Source organism: Natator depressus, chromosome 23, assembly GCF_965152275.1.
Source record: "Natator depressus isolate rNatDep1 chromosome 23, rNatDep2.hap1, whole genome shotgun sequence".
Taxonomy (NCBI): Eukaryota; Metazoa; Chordata; order Testudines; family Cheloniidae; genus Natator; species Natator depressus.
Genome location: NC_134256.1, coordinates 1,419,049 through 1,437,922, shown reverse-complemented (window position 1 = coordinate 1,437,922; position 18,874 = coordinate 1,419,049). Strand labels below are relative to the sequence as shown.

The 18,874-nt window shown below is 69.3% G+C and overlaps 1 protein-coding gene across 1 annotated transcript; it reads left to right on the top strand.

Annotated features, from left to right (window-relative positions):
- Nucleotides 1-1,777: 1,777 nt before the first annotated feature.
- On the top strand, nucleotides 1,778-14,272 carry NUMBL (NUMB like endocytic adaptor protein). Its single transcript, XM_074937734.1, has 9 exons — nucleotides 1,778-1,824; nucleotides 9,111-9,252; nucleotides 9,653-9,727; nucleotides 10,106-10,180; nucleotides 10,396-10,536; nucleotides 11,869-12,043; nucleotides 12,514-12,804; nucleotides 13,086-13,238; nucleotides 13,599-14,272. Exons 2-9 carry the CDS (start codon nucleotides 9,127-9,129, stop codon nucleotides 14,255-14,257), a joined length of 1,695 nt encoding a protein of 564 aa, XP_074793835.1. The 5' UTR covers nucleotides 1,778-1,824; nucleotides 9,111-9,126; the 3' UTR covers nucleotides 14,258-14,272.
- The last annotated feature ends 4,602 nt before the right edge of the window (nucleotides 14,273-18,874 follow it).

The following is an 18,874-nucleotide window of genomic DNA, read 5'->3' as shown; positions in this document are numbered from 1 at the left end:
CACGGCAGATTTTCCCACCACAAGGACGTGCAGAACCCAGCTCCAGATGGTTCGCTTTCCGCAGCTCCTCCCGGGCGGCCACGGCCGGACCTGACTGTCTCATGCTGACAGAATCCCTTGGGTCACAGTCCCAACGATAGACCCCGACCGAGATCAGGGCCGGGCTCTGCCCAGACCCCGAGATCAGGGGCCTGTCGGGCCGGGTGCTGCCCAGACATGGGGTGGGACAAGCCCTGCCCCAAAGAGCTCACCGTCTAACCAAAGAAGGATTATCTCAATTTTTCAGATGGGGAAACTGAGGCCCAGAGAGCCAACATGCCCACGTCGCCTGGGCGTGGAACTCAGCTCTCCTGAGTGTGTCCCCAGCAGCTCCCGGCTCGCTTCCCTTGACTGGGCCAGCAAGATGGGCTGCAAGGTGGCGTCACACCCCCACTGTCCCCTCCCTCACCGAGCCGAATGCGGCCGGGCTGGCGGGCGGCACCGTGGGGCTGGGGGTGGCCGGGTGACGCAGCTGGCGGTGAGGCTGGGCCCTGGCAGCTGCTTCCTGGCCATGGGGTTGTTCACTGGTCTCTATTGGTAGTGGGTCCCAGCGCTGGGGGGGCTGGGAGCCAGGACTCTCGGATCCTATCCCCAGCATGGCACATTCATCCCAGGGCCACGGCGAACCTCCCCGGCCGCGCGGCGGCTCATTCGTAGCCCAACCCCCCTGGGCCCCCTTCATTTATTACAGCCCCCAACCTGTTGTCGCCTGTTTGACAGATGGGCACGACCCCCCCCGAGTCCAGATTCCTGGTCCCCCTGTTCTAACCACCAGACCCCATGCCCAGAGCTGGGGACAGAACCCAGGAGTCCTGCCCCGTATAGGGTGTTGCTCGGTGGGTTGGATCGATGCTCTGGCAGGGCGGGAGCAGCTGCAGGCCCGGCCTGGGCACGGGGCTGGGCCTGGGGGGGCGGGACAGGGGGCCACGGAGTCTAACCCCTGGCACTGGGGGGTCCCCAGCCAGAACAACGGCGGCTGCCCGTGGCTCCATCCAGCCCGTGCTCAGCCACCCTCTGTCAGGTCTGAACCGATTTAAGGGCGTCCGCACACACAACGGTGCCCCACTCCCAATTGATTGGGGGGGGTCCCATCTCTCACTTGCTCTGGGCAGGGGATCTAATTGGTTGGGGTGAGACAGGTGTGTGTTGGGGGGCAGCGATGGATCCGCTCTCGGGGTCTGTTGTTCAGAGGAAGGTGGCCAAGAGGCAAAGGGGCCACCCGTCCCCCCCACACCCTTGCCTCTGAGCACCGGGCCCGGGCTGGGGGCAACCCTTGTGCCTATCACAGGGTGGGGAGGGCTATTTGCATATGCATGAGCCTGGGGGCCAATGGGAGCAGGCTGAGGGACTCTTGCACCAAAAAAAGGGGGGGTAGGTCAGGGAAGGCTTATTTGCATATTAATGAGCCCAGCGGCCAATGGGAAGAGCCGGGGTGGGAGCTGAGGCCGTTTGTAAATAACGGGAGGGAAGGAGGGGGTTGCGGTCAATGCAGAGTTCATTTGCATATGCATGATCCCACAGCCAATGGGAGGGGAGCGGAGAGGCGCTGGGAAAGGCGCGGCCAATGTGGGGGCGGGGGCCGTGAGACCTCGCGCAGAGGAGGGCGTGGCCGAGCGCGGGGCTCATTGGCATATTGATGAGGCGGGGGGCGTGGCCAGCGGCTGGAATGCTCCCGGGGCTGGGAGGGCGGCGCGTGCGTGCGACACTGTAACCAGGGGCCGGGGCCGGAGCCGGAGCCGGGGGCGGCCGGGGGGGCCGCTCGGTGCCTGCGGAGCCAGCGCCCGGGTAAGGACTGGCCGGGGGGGGGTCCTGGGCTCCGATCACCCCCCCGCGCCTTGTGCACGTCGCATCTGCTCCCCCGGGGTGCAGCTCCCCCCCCGCCACAATCAGTCTCGGAAAGGGGGGGGCTCAGCTCTGAAAATCTTGCCCGCCTCGGGGCCGCCCCCTCCCCCAGTGGCGGCTGCACGGGGGGGGCTCTAGCAAAGCGGGACCCCCCCATCCTCTCCCCTCCCTGCATTTATTACAGATCCCATCTGGGGAGGGGGGGTCATCCGACCGGATGGGTTTATTAGCCTGCGGTCTGCAGCATGCTGGGGGGGGGGAGTTCTGGGCCCCCACCCCCACCCCTGGTGCTGGGTCCGGGCGGGGAGAGCAGCTGAGATGCCAAGGCTGGGCTGTGGGCCTGGCTTTGCCCTCCCCCCCCCCGATTATTTTCTCCAAAGCCACATAAACGAGAGAGGGGTCTGTGTCCACCCCCCCAGGGATGCGTGGCTTTTGGGTCGCTCCCTTCCCTAGGCCTGCAGAAACTGGGGGGGTCTGGGCCTCGGGTCTGGGCCTCGGGTCTGGATGGGGAATTTGATTGTTTTTTGCTGAGTTGGAGGGGGGTGGGCGTCAGTGCTGGAAAAAGGGACATTCCCCCTCCGCCCCCCCAAAAGGAGGGAGCCGCGCCGGGGAGAAATGTGTCATTTATTTTTCTAGCGTTTTGCAGATCTGGCAGGACTGTGGTTCGGGGCCTTGGAAACCAGAGGCAGCCGCCGAGGGCGGGGGCTGAGCGCTGGCAGATGGCGCAGGCTGGGCGATCGATCCAAGCCACGCGGGCGCGATCAATCGCCCCAGGGCACCGTGGAACTGGGGGGCCCCATTTGCACAGCGCCCCGCCTGGCGCGCTTGACGCCGGTGGGTTAGGCACCGGTTTTGGATCGGAATCTGAGGGCGAGGGGTGATGCTATCCAGCGGGGGGGCGATAAACTCTTGCAAGTTCGCGCGTCTCGACGGGGTGCGGACGGAAGCGGAGCTGGCGCCCGGGAGACCGGATTTAGGGCCTCCCCACAGCCGTGCCCTCGTGCCCACTTCTGCTGCAAAGAAACCACCTGAGGCCGGTGCCAGTTACCCGCCCGGGGCGGTTTCTTTCAGACACGGGAGACCGGGGGTGTGGACCATCGGGGGGAGCTCAGGCCGCCCCCGAACAGCCAGGGGAGCCCGGCGCACGGGGGAGCTGCTTCTGCGGGCCAGTCTGTGGAGTGCGTGGATGGGGAAGGGGCCGATATGCCCTCTCCTGAAAACAGCTAGTTCTTTGGGGGTGCCTCCACGTCTGGGGGTGACCGATCTTTTGCGGGATGTGTCTGTCCCGGCAGGGGAGGAGGAGATATTTGTCACACCCAAACCAAGGGGGCTTTCCCCAGTGCAACCCCCCCCTTCCCTGACCCCTCTGATCTTTGGCTCCTTGCCCCGCAATTCCCAGGCTGGGGCGTGTTTGCGCTGGGAACAGGTGGTGGCTGCAGCCGGCCTGGGGATGTGACAGTTTTGCTGGGGAAGCGAGGATGTGGCGTATCCCAGGCAATGATCAAAAGACCCCCCCTCCCCCCCGCCGCTTGCCTTAATCATGCGGCCCCTGGATGCTCGGTGACTCAGGAGCCGGTGGAGGGGGGCAGGGGAGTGGATGGGTCTTTATTTTCCCGGCTGCTCCTGGGAGGCCTTGTTGCAGTACGGATTATTCCCCCGCCGCGCCCAGGCCTGGCTGCCCGGACCCCGGGTGTCTGCGTCTGGCTGGGTGCAGGGGCCAGCACGAGGGGGAGCAGTGGGGACTGGGGCTCTGGGGTTCTACCTCAGCTCTGGGCAGGGGACCCAGGCGTCCGGACTCCTGGGTTCGCTCCCCAGTGAGGCGGGGTCCAGGCGTCCAGACTCCTGGGTTCGCTCCCTGGTGCTCCACACGAAGGGGCTCAGGGATGAAGTGGTTCCCAGCTCTCTGGCTCGCAGTTCTCCGGTCGCGGAGCAGGGGTGACGTCTGGGAAGTGCCTTGAGGGGTGTTAGAAGCGTCATATTTCTGCACAGTCCGAACACACTGGAGCTTGGTCCAGGCCACGCCTGGAACAGCAGGGGAGAGCTCCCTGCATAAACAACTGCCCCGCCCCAGAGTCGGCTGCATCTCGGCGCCGGGCGAGGGGTCCCTGGATAACCGGCCCCTGCACCCCACCCCAGAGACGGATGCATCTCAGCGCCGGCTCCCTGGATACCGGCCCCCGCACCCCACCCCAGAGACGGCTGCATCTTGGTACCGTGCAAGGGGGTCCCTGGATAACCGGCCCCCACACCCCACCCCAGAGACGGCTGCGATTCATCCTGTCTAGTCTGTACGGAGGCTGGGATCTCGCCAGGGGCCGTCGGGCTCTGGCGCTGAACTCGGGCTAGGCCCGGATCTTCCGTAGCTCAGCTGGAGGGGACAGCGGGGCCATTCGTGGGGAAGACACTGGGCCAGGAGCCAGGACTCCTGGGTTCAATTCTCAGCTCTGCCACTGGCTCCCTGCACCTCCCTTTCCCCACCTTATGCTGGGAGCTCTCAGGGGAGTCCTGCCTCCCAGCTCCCCCACACCCCCCTCTAACCACTAGACCCCCCTCCCCGCCAAGAGCTGTGGATAGAACCCAGGAATCCTGGCTCCAAGCTCCCCCACACCCCCCCGCTCTAACCACTAGACCGCCCTCCCCGCCAAGACCTGAGGATAGAACCCAGGAGTCCTGGCTCCCAGCCCTAGTCCCTACCTGCTTGATCACACTACTTCAGTAGGGATGTGGCCTGTTCCTCAGATCTCCTCCCTTCTGTTTTCTCTCTCCCCACTGTGATTGCTCTGTGCCTTAGCTTCCCTGTGCAAATGGGGTGTGAATCCCTAGCTCTCTGCTGGGTCGTCCTCCCCATGGATCCCAGAGCCCAGCCGGGGTGGAGAGCGGGGACCGGGGCCTGGAGTGGACGGTTGGCAGTGGGGCTGATGGGGCAGGGTGGGGGGCACTTGCCACGGGGGAGCGTACAGGAAGGGCTCCCATTCCCCGGCCCCTGGCAGAGACAACCGCAGAGATCCCCAGGGCCGGCCTGGCTGAGCTCAAGGAGCGGGGGGGCGGCTGGGTTCAAGGGGTCCCAGACGCCAGCCGGGAGCCGGCAGGAAGTTGGGAAACGATCTGGAATTATTAGCATCCGTTAGAGCCACATCGGAGGCCAGCTGCTGCTGGAGCCTCCAGCCAAAGGGGAACACTAGGACCCCTGGTCCCCCTCCCAGCTCTGGAAGGGGAGTGGGGGCTAGTGGTTAGAGCCGGGGGGGGGTCAGGGAGCCAGGACTCCTGGGTTCTCCCCCCAGCTCTGGAAGGGGAGTGGGGTCTAGTGGGTAGAGCGAGGGCAGGTCTGGGAGGAGAGAGGGGTCTATTGGTTTTGGGAGGAGAGAGTCAGGACTCCTGGGTTCTATTCCAGGCTGACAATAAGTCACTGTGGGGTAGGTCATGTCCAGGGACTCAGTTTCCCTGTGACCAGCATAGCTCCCTCCCAAGGAGCTTGTGGGGCTGGATTGATCCACCAAATGGGGTCAGGAGCTTTGTGCCGAAGTTGCCTTGGGGAGGGGGTTGGTGCCCTGCCAGGTACCCACAGAAATGCAGCTCCGCCCAGCCCACCCTGCGTGGCCTCATCCGGAGCCGATCAAGGACGGGGGCCGGCCTCGGAGCCCCCCGGAGCTGCCCCCGCGGGCAGGGCTGTGTCCCAGGCCGGAGCAGGCCCCCGAGCTCGGCTCTGCTCTGGGGTCCCTGCCAGGGGGAGGGGCAACGGCACTGGCAGGCGACTGGCACGGCGGGGCGGGGGGGTCTCCTGGTGTCCCCGGAGTGGAGCCGAGCCCCCAGAGCTGTGGGCGGGGGCAGACGACGCCAGCGGCTGTGTGGCACGGATCCCTGGGCGAGGCGTCCGTTTGGCTCTGCTCCGTGGGCACGGTCTGGACCGGGTCCCCCCAGCTCCTCCCCCGCTTCCCGCAGGGCTGGGAGCTGGGCACCAGCAGGGCAGCGCCAGCCCCATGGGTGGGGGGCATGAATGGGGAATATTTATCTTCAGGGGGCGGGCAGGCTGGGCTGTTACTGTCGGGGCTCTGGGGGCTGGTGTGTTATTGTAGGGTCTCTAGGCGCGTTGGCTCCGGGGGCTGGGCTGTTATTGTAGGGTCTCTAGGCGCGTTGGCTCCGGGGTCTGGTCTGTTATTGTAGGGTCTCTAGGCGCGTTGGCTCCGGGGGCTGGTCTGTTATTGTAGGGTCTCTGGGCGTGTTGGCTCCGGGGGCTGGGCTGTTATTGTAGGGTCTCTGGGCGTGTTGGCTCCGGGGGCTGGTCTGTTATTGTAGGGTCTCTGGGCGTGTTGGCTCCGGGGGCTGGTCTGTTATTGTAGGGTCTCTGGGCGTGTTGGCTCCGGGGTCTGGTCTGTTATTGTAGGGTCTCTGGGCGTGTTGGCTCCGGGGGCTGGGCTGTTATTGTAGGGTCTCTAGGCGCGTTGGCTCCGGGGGCTGGGCTGTTATTGTAGGGTCTCTAGGCGCGTTGGCTCCGGGGGCTGGTCTGTTATTGTAGGTCTCCGGGGGGGCTGCGGCTCCGGGGGCTGGTCTGTTATTGTAGGTCTCCGGGGGGGCTGCGGCTCCGGGGGCTGGTCTGTTATTGTAGGGTCTCTGGGCGTGTTGGCTCCGGGGGCTGGTCTGTTATTGTAGGGTCTCTGGGCGTGTTGGCTCCGGGGGCTGGTGTGTTATTGTAGGGTCTCTGGGCGTGTTGGCTCCGGGGGCTGGTCTGTTATTGTAGGGTCTCTAGGCGTGTTGGCTCCGGGGGCTGGTCTGTTATTGTAGGGTCTCTGGGCGTGTTGGCTCCGGGGGCTGGTCTGTTATTGTAGGGTCTCTAGGCGCGTTGGCTCCGGGGGCTGGTCTGTTATTGTAGGTCTCCGGGGGGCTGCGGCTCCGGGGGCTGGTCTGTTATTGTAGGTCTCCGGGGGGGCTGCGGCTCCGGGGGCTGGTCTGTTATTGTAGGGTCTCTGGGCGTGTTGGCTCCGGGGGCTGGTCTGTTATTGTAGGGTCTCTGGGCGTGTTGGCTCCGGGGGCTGGTGTGTTATTGTAGGGTCTCTGGGCGTGTTGGCTCCGGGGGCTGGTCTGTTATTGTAGGGTCTCTAGGCGCGTTGGCTCCGGGGGCTGGTCTGTTATTGTAGGGTCTCTAGGCGTGTTGGCTCCGGGGGCTGGTGTGTTATTGTAGGGTCTCTGGGCGTGTTGGCTCCGGGGGCTGGTCTGTTATTGTAGGGTCTCTGGGCGTGTTGGCTCCGGGGGCTGGTCTGTTATTGTAGGGTCTCTGGGTGTGTTGGCTCCGGGGGCTGGTCTGTTATTGTAGGGTCTCTAGGCGTGTTGGCTCCGGGGGCTGGTGTGTTATTGTAGGGTCTCTGGGCGTGTTGGCTCCGGGGGCTGGTCTGTTATTGTAGGGTCTCTGGGCGTGTTGGCTCCGGGGGCTGGTGTGTTATTGTAGGGTCTCTAGGCGCGTTGGCTCCGGGGGCTGGTCTGTTATTGTAGGGTCTCTAGGCATGTTGGCTCCGGGGGCTGGTGTGTTATTGTAGGTCTCTGGGCGTGTTGGCTCCGGGGGCTGGTCTGTTATTGTAGGTCTCCGGGGGGCTGCGGCTCCGGGGGCTGGTCTGTTATTATAGGGCCTCGGGGGGCTGCAGTTGGTCCGGTATTGTTTTGATTCTCGCTAGTTTCACTTTGAATTCCAGTCCGTCCTGCCCCCGCTTCCCCCCGCCCCGGCCCCCGACACTGTCCAGCCTGGTCTGATTTGTCTGAGCCAGGACCCCGCCCCCGCCAGGAGAACTCGCCCTGCGCGTGATTTCGCCCAGGCTGCTGCTGACGGGGGTAGGGGGGACTTGCCCCCCATTCTGTGGGAAGACACCCCACTTTCCCTTAGCCTGCTGGGGGGGGGCGTCTTTTCCCCCTCCCCCAAGGGCTCAACACCCCAGCTCCCTGTGGCCGGACACCCCACGCTCGAGGGGGCGGGGGTATTTAGGGGGAGCAGGTGGGGGGTGTTCAGGAGATCGGGTGTGCAGGGGGGCTGGGCAGGGGAGGGGGGGCGGGGAAGCAGCTGAGGAAACAAACCCCCTTGGCCAAATGTTTGCCCGGCCCCGACCTCCCCGCACGGCTCCAGCTGGTGTTGGGGAGGTGCGGGGGGAGGACAGCTGTCCGGAGCCCTGTGCTGATTCGGGGCAGCTGCCTTCCTCGGGGGAGGGGGGGTTACCATGGGGCTGGCCCCCCACTGCGGCCTTTTGTTCTGGCCGCGCTCGGTTGTCTGGGGCTGAATTTAAATCAAGACCCCAATGCGGGCCTGGCCCCTCCCCCCCTTCCCCCCCCATTGCAGTCCTGGCCCCTCCCCCCAGCACTTTACCCCCCTAAAACACAGGCCTGGCCCCTGCCCTTCCCTCCCCATCTTCCCCACTCCCCCTCCAACGCAGGCCTTGCCTCCCCTTGGCCCCATCGCCCCACTGCCCCTCCCACAGCCCCCAAAGACCCTCACCAGCCCTGTCCCATCCCCAGCCCGCCCCCTCCCTGTCCCCCCCAGGAGTCCCCCCAGCCCAACTTGCCCACCTCCCACTACCAGCCACAGCCCCCCCCGTCTCCAGCCCCGACAATCTGCTTTGGGGGGGTTCAGGCCGAGTCGGTTTGAGGGGTGGGGGGTTCCATCTTGGCCCCTTTTGTGACCCTTGTTAGGAGCTGGGGGGGCATCGTGTGGGGCACAGGTCAGCTCGGCACAGAGGGGTCCACAGCAGATGCCCTCTGTGAGGGGGGCGGGGGGGAAGGGGTTATATAGGTCTGTAGCACCACCCCGCCCTGCCAGGGGCCTGCAGCCCCCCCTCCCCCCCGTGCCGTTCGTGTTTCGGGCACACCCTGAACCTTCCTGCATTTTGGGGCACCAGGGGCTGACGAGTGGGGGGAGCCCAGCTCGGGGAGGGAGGGGCTGAGTGTCTCCCAGGGGTGAAGAGGCAGCTCATTTGAACTGGGGGGGACCCCCGGAGATGGGGTGCACATTCCCAGAGTGACCCTTGTGTCTGTCCACATTGGCAGCTCCTGAGGGCAGTCCTGGCTCCCTGCCCCCCTGCTCTAACCACCAGCCCCCCTCCCCTCCCAGAGCTGGGGAGAGAACCCAGGCGTCCTGGCTCCCAGCCCCCTGCTCTAAGCACTAGCCCCCCTCCCCCCCGAGCCGGGAGAGAACCCAGGCGTCCTGGTCCCGGGCGTGTCTGCAGTGGGGCCCCGGCTCACGCCCGTCTCCCCAGGCCCGGCGGTGGCGCGATGAACAAGCTCCGGCAGAGCCTGCGGCGGAAGAAGCCGGGCTACGTGCCCGAGGCCAGCCGGCCGCACCAGTGGCAGGCGGACGAGGAGGCCGTGCGCCGGGGCAAGTGCAGCTTCCCTGTGCGGGTGAGTCCGCCGGGCGGGGCCCTCGCACGCCCGGCACGCCCTCCGCTCGCAGCCCTGCGTACTCCTGGGTGCGAGCGGCTTGCACACACGCGTGCCCAGCAGGGTGCACACAGGTCCGGGGGGTCGCACGCTCGGCTCACACGGCCGGCACACATGGGCCCGTGGATATGCACAGGCTGGGGGGTTGCACGCTTGGCTTGCACGCCTCTGTTCGCAGTAGCTCCCCTGGGAGGCACACGCGTGTGCCCCGGATTTGCACACCCCCGTCTCGCACACAAGGGCCTGCTCCGCTCCTCCCCCTCCCTGCGGGGAACCCGGGGGTGGCGCTGGGCATGGTGGTCATGGGGCACTTGGGTCTTGTCTTGGGGGGTGGCCTGGCTCTGACCTCTGCCCCCCGCAGTACCTGGGCCACGCGGAGGTGGAGGAGTCCCGGGGGATGCACGTGTGTGAAGAGGCCGTGAAGAAGCTGAAAACAGTGAGTGCGGCTGGCCTGGGGGCCGGGGGGGCAGATCTAGGCCAGATGCCCCCACCGGGGCCCCCAGCACCTCCTCCTTCAACCCCCCTCTCCATCCTGAGTTTCCCAGCACCCCGTTCAACTCCCGGCCCCCCCGAGTTCACCAGCACCCCCTTCAGCCCCCGCCAAGTTAACCAGCACCCCCCCCAGCCACCCATCGTCATCCTCCCATTAATCTCCCCCCAGCCTTGAGAGCACTAATGGATTTCTCCATTCTTTGAAGTGGTTCCCCCCGGCCTGGGACTCTGCCCCCCCCCCATGGGGCAGAGGGCTCAGGAGCGAGGGATGGGCTGGGGGGGTTTCTAGTGTCCCCCCACTGACACCCCCCCCCGGTTGCAGAGCGGGCGCAAGTCGGTGAAGTCGGTTCTGTGGGTGTCGGCAGACGGGCTGCGGGTTGTGGACGACAAAACAAAGGTACGGGGGTGGGGGGAGGGACTGGGGATTGTGGGGGGCACGGCTGGGGGGGTTATGGGGCAGTTGGGAGCCGTGCGGGGGTCCTGCCACCCCCCAGCCCCCATGGACTCAGTGGGAGCCCCGGGGACGCGCAGTGTCTCCCCCTGGGCTGAGGCGGGGGGGAAGCGGGGGGGGGATGAGCTGCCCCCGTCTCATGCCCCCCCGCCCCCCCCCAGGATCTCATCGTCGACCAGACCATTGAGAAGGTTTCGTTCTGCGCCCCCGACCGCAACTTCGACAAGGCCTTTTCCTACATCTGCCGCGACGGCACCACCCGCCGCTGGATCTGCCACTGCTTCCTGGCCCTCAAGGACTCGGTGCGTGGCCCCCGGGGGCGCCCCGACGCGCCCCCCCCGCCCCGGCGTACCCCCACCCCGGCACACCCTCCCCAGGCACGCCCTGCCTCGGCACGCCCCTGGCACGCCTGCCCACAGCCCCCGGCACGCCCCCCCCAGGCACGCCCTGCCTCGGCACGCCCCTGGCACGCCTGCCCACAGCCCCCGGCACGCCCCCCCCAGGCACGCCCTGCCTCGGCACGCCCCTGGCACGCCTGCCCACAGCCCCCGGCACGCCCCCCCCAGGCACGCCCTGCCTCGGCACGCCCCTGGCACGCCTGCCCACAGCCCCCGGCACGCCCCCCCCAGGCACGCCCTGCCTCGGCACGCCCCTGGCACGCCTGCCCACAGCCCCCGGCACGCCCCCCCCAGGCACGCCCTGCCTCGGCACGCCCCTGGCACGCCTGCCCACAGCCCCCGGCACGCCCCCCCCAGGCACGCCCTGCCTCGGCACGCCCCTGGCACACCTGCCTTCAGCCCCCGGCACGCCCCCCCCAGGCACGCCCTGCCTCAGCACGCCCCTGGCACGCCTGCCCACAGCCCCCGGCACGCCCCCCCCAGGCACGCCCTGCCTCGGCACGCCCCTGGCACGCCTGCCCACAGCCCCCGGCACGCCCCCCCCAGGCACGCCCTGCCTCGGCACGCCCCTGGCACACCTGCCTTCAGCCCCCGGCACGCCCCCCCCAGGCACGCCCTGCCTCAGCACGCCCCTGGCACACCTGCCTTCAGCCCCCGGCACGCCCCCCCCAGGCACGCCCTGCCCCGGCACACCCGCCTGCAGCCCCCTGCATGCCCCCCCTGCCCTGGCACGCCCCCCCACCCCGACACGCCCCCCCCAGGCACGCCCTGCCTCGGCACGCCCCTGGCACGCCTGCCTTCAGCCCCCGGCACGCCCCCCCCCAGGCACGCCCTGCCCCGGCACACCCGCCTGCAGCCCCCTGCATGCCCCCCCTGCCCTGGCACGCCCCCCCACCCCGACACGCCCCCACCCAGGCACACCCTGCCTCGGCACGCCCGCCCGCAGCCCCCGGCACGCCCTGCCCCGGCACACCCGCCTGCAGCCCCCTGCATGCCCCCCCTGCCCTGGCACGCCCCCCCCGACACGCCCCCCCCCAGGCACGCCCTGCCTCGGCACGCCCGCCCGCAGCCCCCGGCACGCCCTGCCCCGGCACGCCCCGCCCTGGCACGCCTGTAACACCCGCGCTTGCTGGGTCTCGCACGTGCCCCGGTGCCCACTGGCGTGCCGCTGCGCCCTCTCGTACCCCCCCCGACCGGGCCCTGCCCCCCCTGACCGGGCTCTGCCCCCTGCCGCAGGGCGAGCGGCTGAGTCACGCCGTGGGCTGCGCCTTCGCCGCCTGCCTGGAGCGCAAGCAGAAGCGGGAGCAGGAGTGCGGGGTGACGGCCTCCTTCGGCGCCAACCGTGCCAGCTTCGCCCGCCAGGGCTCCTTCCGCGCCCCGGCCGCCCGCCCGCCGCCGGACAGCCAGAAAGGTGACCGGGGCCCCGCGCCCCCCGCGCCCCCCAATACCCTCAGCTCCTGACCAGCTCCACCCCCCATGCCCCCCGACCCCCCAGTACCCTCCAGGTTCCTGCCCCGCCCAACTCTCCCCCACCCCCTAATACCCTCAGCTCCTGACCATCTCTGCCCCCTCTCCCCCCCACCCCTCTGAGTACCTGCCCCCCCAATACCCCAAGCTTCTGACCATCTCCGCCCCCCCATACCTGCTCAGCTCTAAACCCCCCCCCCCAGGTAGCCGCCCCACTCTGAGTCCCGCCCAGCCCCCCCGTTGCATGCTGGGCGGGGGCCACTCTTGGTCTGAGGTGGGGGGACTTGAATGTGTGGAGGGAGGGAGGGAGGTTGGTTCGTGGGGGAGGGGGCCGTCCTGGGGGGAGGAGCCGAGGGCACCGGGGGGGCGTGGTGGGGGGTCCACAGGGGGTCTCACCCCGACTCTGTCCGCCAGCGGAGGCCGCCCCCGCCGCCGCCCCCTCGGCGCCCCCCGGCCCCGCCCAGCCGGGCAGCGTCTCCCCACCGCAGGGGGCCCCCTCGCCGGCGGAGAAGGGAGAGGGGGGCCCCCAGCACGCCATCCCGCGCCGCCACGCACCCCTGGAGCAGCTGGTGCGGCAGGGCTCCTTCCGCGGCTTCCCCGCCCTCAGCCAGAGGAACTCGCCCTTCAAACGCCAGCTCTCGCTGCGGCTCAGCGACCTGCCCTCCACCCTGCAGCGCACGGGGGGCTTCCCGGCCCGGGGCGCCGGTGAGCCAGGGGGGGGAGCCAGGGGGCGGGGGGGAGCCGGGCGCGGGGGGTTGGGGGGGAGCTGGGGAGACGGGCACGGGGGGCTGGGGGGGAGCTGGGGGGCAGGGGATCCGGGCATGGGGCTGGGTGGGGGTACTTGGACCCTAGGGGTGGTATCTTGGCTTCTGGCCCTTTAAGAGATGGGGGGCGTGGGGAGCCCCAGAGGGAGGGGGCCATACTGGAAGGGGGGGTGGTTTGCTCTGAGTTGGCCCCCCCCAACTCTGCTCCCCGCACCCCCCCAGTGCTGGAGCTGGAGTCGACCCCGCCCGGCGACAGCGACGGGATCAGTGCCCTCTGCAGCCAGATCGATGCCTCCTTCACCCGCCCGCCCGCCGACCCCTTCAGCCCCACGGCCGCCGACGGCACCGCCTCCCCCCCCGCGGGGCTTCCCCAAGGTACGGGCCCCCCCACTGTGCCCCACCCCCTGTGCCACACCCCCCCAGGTACGCCGTGGTGTGCCCCGGGAGGTCCCCCCCAACTATGCCGAGCCCCCTGGCGGTGCCAGGCCCCTTCTGCCGCGCCACTCTCCTGGGGATCCCGCCCGGGGATGCCCCATACCCCCACTGTGCCAAGGGCACAGGGACAAGCTGTCCCCTCGAGGGAAAACCCCTATATACCCAGCCCCTGCCCCCTACCCCAGAGAAAGCCGGTCTCAGCGCAGGGTGAGGGGTCCCTGGGGAGCCAGCCCCCCGTCGCCCCGCCCCAGCATTGGCATGCGGCTCGCTCCTGACGTGGGTTTTTCTCCTCGCCCGCAGGGCCGGCCGCTTGGGGCGAGCCCGGGGCAGGGGCCCCCTCGCCGGCCCCCCCGTTCCAGCCCGGACACAAGCGGACCCCGTCGGAGGCCGAGCGCTGGCTGGAGGAGGTGGCCCAGACAGTCAAAGCTCAGCAGCTGGCCCCTTCCGCGGCGCCCGTGCCCGCGGCCCTGCCCGCCACGCTGCCCCCCTACCCCGTGAGCTACGCCGCCACGCCCGCCCCCGTGGGCATCTTCCGGCCGCCCCACATGCAGCCGGCCCACGTGCCCGCGGGGGCCTACCCGCTGGCCGGGCCCTACGGGGCGCCCAGCGTGCCCGTGGTGGGCATCACCCCCTCCCAGATGGTGGCCAACGTCTTCTGCTCCACTGCCCAGCTGCCGCCCTCGAACTCGGGGGGCAAGGCCGGCCCCTTCCCCCCTGCGCTGCGGGGCCCCGTGCTGCCCCCTCCCCCCCAGGCCCGGCCCAAGGCCGGCGGCGCCGCCCCCTGGCCCCCGGAGCCGGGCCAGCCGGGGGCCACAGCCCCCCCACCCGCCCCCCCTGGGCCCAAGCTGGACCCCTTTGAGGCTCAGTGGGCGGCGCTGGGGGCCAAGCCCCCCGGGGGGGCCGACCCAGTCAACCCCTTCGCCGGAGACCTGCAGAAAACCTTTGAGATCGAGCTGTGAGCTGGGGGGGGCCACCGGGGTCCCCGAGCCCCGCACTGTGGAACTGACTATGGGGCCAGGTAGAGGTGGGGGATGTACGGAGACCCCCCCACCCCAGCGGAACCTGGGTCACCAGCTCCTTGTCAAATGGGGGGCAGCCTGGGGAGGGGCCCCCAGGACTGCTCCCCCCGCCCGCCCGCCCGCCCGCACCAGCTTTGCTGCTGGGGGCTTTGCCAGGGGGCCAATGCGGGGCTGAGCGTGGGTCCCAGTCCCTGGAGGTGGGGCTGGGGTCTGCTGAAGTGGGGGGGGGGAGCGTGGGGGTAAGGAGCCTCCCCCCCGGTGTTGAAATGGTTAACAGGTCCCTAGCTGGCTGGCTGCAAAAGGGGAGGGACCCTGGGCTGTACGTTTTGGGGGTATGGACCGGGGAGCACCCCCCAGATCCAGGGGTGATCAGGGCTAACCCCCTCCCCCCCGAGTCTAATGGTCAGACCTGCAGAGATGAGGCCCCGCAGCCCCGGGCCTGGGGGCAGGTGATGGGGGGCTGAGCAGAGGGAAAATGGGGTCTGGGGGGGGGGGGGATTGGCGTCCCCTGCAGGGAGCTGCCTTGGGGGCGGGGGGACTGGTTCTGGCCTTTCCGCCCCCATAGGCCTCTGCTGCAGCAGTGGGGGGGGATCACGATGCACCAGCATCACCTACTGGGGGGTGCTGTGGCTCCCCCGGGTCCCCCAGCGTGGCCCAGATGGGGAGTCTGGAGGGAGGGGCAAAGCAGGGGTGATGCTAACCCTAAATCTTCTGCGGGGAGCTTCCCCCCCCTAGGAAAAAACACCCAGAGCTGGAGCTTTTCCTGCCCAGACCCCTGGCTGGGCCTGGCCTGGGGGGGTCTCAGGGGCCCCTGGCCAAGCGGGGCGGGGGGGTTGTTCCTGGCTCAAATTTATTGTCTTCGATTTTTAGTTCGGGGGCAGGGATGGGGGGGGATCCTGGTGAAGATGGGGGAGGGGCTCAGGCCAGGGTGGGATGGACGGACAGACGGGCGTGCATTGCCCCAGATGCCCCCCCCCCAGCTGTCTGCCCTGATCCTGCCACAAGTCAAAGGCCGTCGGGGGGGGTGCATTGAAGTGGCAGCTTGTCCCCCACCTGCTGGGCTGATGTAGGGGGATATTGTGGGAACTGGGGGGGGGGGTCTGGAGTGGGGGGACCAGACACCCCTCCCACAGGCTGTGTGGGGTCAAGGGCAGGGCCGGACCCCCGGGGGGGCACCTGAGGCCTCTCATTTGCCCCATGGCCTGAGCAGCACGGCCTGGATTAGCCCCCCCCCCCCCCCCCGTGGGCACCACCGGAGGTGCTTCGTGGGCCCCGGGGGGCTGGGGCTGCCGGGGTGGGGGGGGGCAATGCCATGTCACCCGGCTCAGTGGAGGCCACACCGTGGGTGCAGGCTGGCCGTGCCCCACCGCTGGGGCAGGGGGGAGCTGCCGCATGGGGGGGGCGCCCTGGGGCGGGGGGGCAGTGCCACGTTGTAGGTGCACAGAGCCCTGGGGCAGGTGCTGGGGTGCGGGGAGGGGGAGGCAGCTGCTGTCCTGCCCTCCCCCCAGCCCTCCGGCTGGCACGGGCCCTGCACCGACCCCCAGGAGGCGACACCGGCCGGGGGGGGGGGGGGAGAGGAGATTTTCTATCTTTATTTCCACATGTTTTGTATCTAAAATTCCCCCCCCCCCCCCGCGTTTGTATGACAGAAATAACTGCCAATAAAGCTACCCTCTGCCGCCGGCTGGTGCCCTGCGCCGGGCGGGGGCCATTCAGCTAAGACCCCCCCAGCAGCGGATCGGGATCGCGTCAGGTGTCCCGGCCCCTGGGGGTGGGGGTGCCACAGCTGGAATTGCCCTGGGTCCAGCTGCAGGATCCCCCCCCTGCCCTGCCCCTCCCCAGAGGTGGCTGCATCTCCATACTGGGCAAGCAGGTGCCGTATAACCCCACCCCGTGCTTCACCCCAGCATCTCAGCACCAGGAAGAGGGGCCCCTGTAAGCAGCCCCACCCTGCGTAGCCCCCACAGGACCCCCCACGGGGCAGGGGGCTGTTCCTCTGGGGGGAGCTAGGGCAGCCCGGGGTTGGAGCCACCTGCCCCTGCCCCAGCTCATGGGGAGCACTGCCCCCTCCAGCACCTCCCATTCACCTGCTGGGGGGACTGGCCCCGGGGCCTGGCCCCTCCCGGGGGCGCTGGCTCCCACCCGGCCCCAGGGCAGGGACTGGCTGGCTCAGGGGGGCGGGGAATGGGGCAGGGTCTGTCCCCTCCAGGGGGCGCCGGCCATTGGGTGTGATGATTCTGCTGGGTCTCAGCCCGCAGCGATGAGGCCGGGGGGACCGGAGTCCAGCCCTATGGATCTCCCCACAGCGCCCTCACCTGGCCGGGCCCGGGAGCAGGCCCTGCAGCCCCACGTGGCTCGGGCACGGGCCTGGTCTGGCTGGATGATGAAACACCCCCCGAGTACCCCCACTCGCACCCTGCCCGCCACCCCCATCTGCATCCCTCAGGTCACCCCTCTCCTGGGACCCCCCCTCCTCCCCCTGGCAGGACCCCCCTTGCCTGTGCCCGCCCCACCCCAGGGCAGACGTGCCAGATCTCCGGCTGCCCCACGGAGCCCTCGGGGCCCCGGTTCCTGAACCAGAACCAGCGGCTGGGTCGCGCCTGGCCACGTGCCAGGCCGGGTGCCGTGGGGCTCGTGGGATGTGGATGGTGCCAGGCGGGCACAGGCCATGCTGCCTTGGCACAGCACACGGCCCCTGCGGGCTCCGTCGCCCCCGCACCCCCCAGGCATGGCCCATCCAGCCCCCACGAGGCGCTGGCTGTGCCCCCTGACGAGGGGGGTGCTCTGCTGGGGGTGTGGGAATGCTGCTATTGTAACTGCCCCCCAGCGAGTGGTTTGGGACCCCACGGGGGGGCCTTCCCCTGCCCAGGGGAACTGTCGGGGGGAGCCATGGCCCAGGGGTCGCAGCCGGCTTTGGGGCAGCTCTGCGGGAGATGTGGGGGTTAGAGAAAGGAGGCTGCAAAGGGGGGCAGACGGGGGGTCCCACACCACCCTGCACCCCCAAGCCAGCCCCTGCCCTGGACCCCTTGGGGCCTCCTAGGGGGCAAGGCCCTGTGCCCCATTCCCTGCCCCCTCGACCAAGCCAGCCTCTGCCCTGGGCCCCCCGCCAGTGCTCCCTAGGGGGCAGGGCCCTGTGCCCCATTCCCTGCCCCCCCGGGCCCTGTCAGCCTTTGCCCTGGGCCCCCCGGAACCCCCTAGAGGGGAAAGGTGGGTGGGGGGTGGATATGGGGGCAGAGAGACGGTTGGGGGGAAGAGAAGGGAGCGGTCTGTCACACTGGGGGTGGCGGTGGGGGTCTGTGTTGGGAGAAGGGGGGACTCCAGGGGGCTGGGGGGGGGATGCAGCTGCCGCACCTAGTTCTCATCCAGCAACAGGAAACGCCCCACTTACCCCTCCCCCAGCCTGGCCCCCAACCTGGATACAGCTCCCACCACCACCTCCACAAGGCACCCTCCCAACTCCCCCGCCAGGCTAGGGGGCCCCGCAGCCCCCTGCTCCCCCCCAGCTCTGCCGGTGCCCCTCACTCCCGACCTACAGCCCCCCGCAGCTCTGCCGGTGCCCCTCACTCCCGACCCGCAGCCCCCTGCTCCCCCCCAGCTCTGCCGGTGCCCCTCACTCCCGACCCACAGCACCCCGCAGCTCTGCCGGTGCCCCTCACTCCCGACCCACAGCGCCCCCGCAGCTCTGCCGGTGCCCCTCACTCCCGACCCGCAGCCCCCTGCTCCCCCCCAGCTCTGCCGGTGCCCCTCACTCCCGACCCACAGCACCCCGCAGCTCTGCCGGTGCCCCTCACTCCCGACCCACAGCGCCCCCGCAGCTCTGCCGGTGCCCCTCACTCCCGACCCGCAGCCCCCTGCTCCCCCCCAGCTCTGCCGGTGCCCCTCACTCCCGATCCACAGCCCCCTGCTCCCCCCCCCAGCTCTGCCGGTGCCCCTCACTCCCGACCTGCAGCCACCTGCCCCCCCAGGTCTGCCGGTGCCCCTCACTCCCGACCCACAGCCCCTGCCAGCCCAGCCCTGGGCTTCCCCCCCCAGCTCTGCCGGTGCCCCTCACTCCCGACCTGCAGCCCCTGCCAGCCCAGCCCTGGGCTTCCCCCCCCAGCTCTGCCGGTGCCCCTCACTCCCGACCTGGAGTCCCTGCTAGCCCAGCCCTGGGTTCCAGTGCCCTGAAATCCAGAGGGTCACTGGCCAATAGAAGGAGCCCAACCAATGTCAAATCCACCCCATGCGGGGGCACAGTCCTGGCAGCTGCAGAGAACCCCCCACCCCACACTTCTGCCAGAGCCTTGGCACTGCCCTGAAGTCTCAGCACCCCCCACTCCCCAGCTCATCCAGTTCCAGCTCCTCCCCCTACCAGACATGGGGGGCGTGTGGGGTGATTCCTGCCAGCTGGGCTGGGGCCTGGGCTGAGGCCTGACTGAACTCATCACAGAGAAGCCAGCAGTTGGGCGCGACCGGCACCCTGGGGGTACTGTCTGTCCCTGCCATCCGAGGGAATTTTCCCAGTGTACAAGCAAGTTTCGACTCTTGGGGAGACCAGCCGCTCGATGGTTCGAGCCG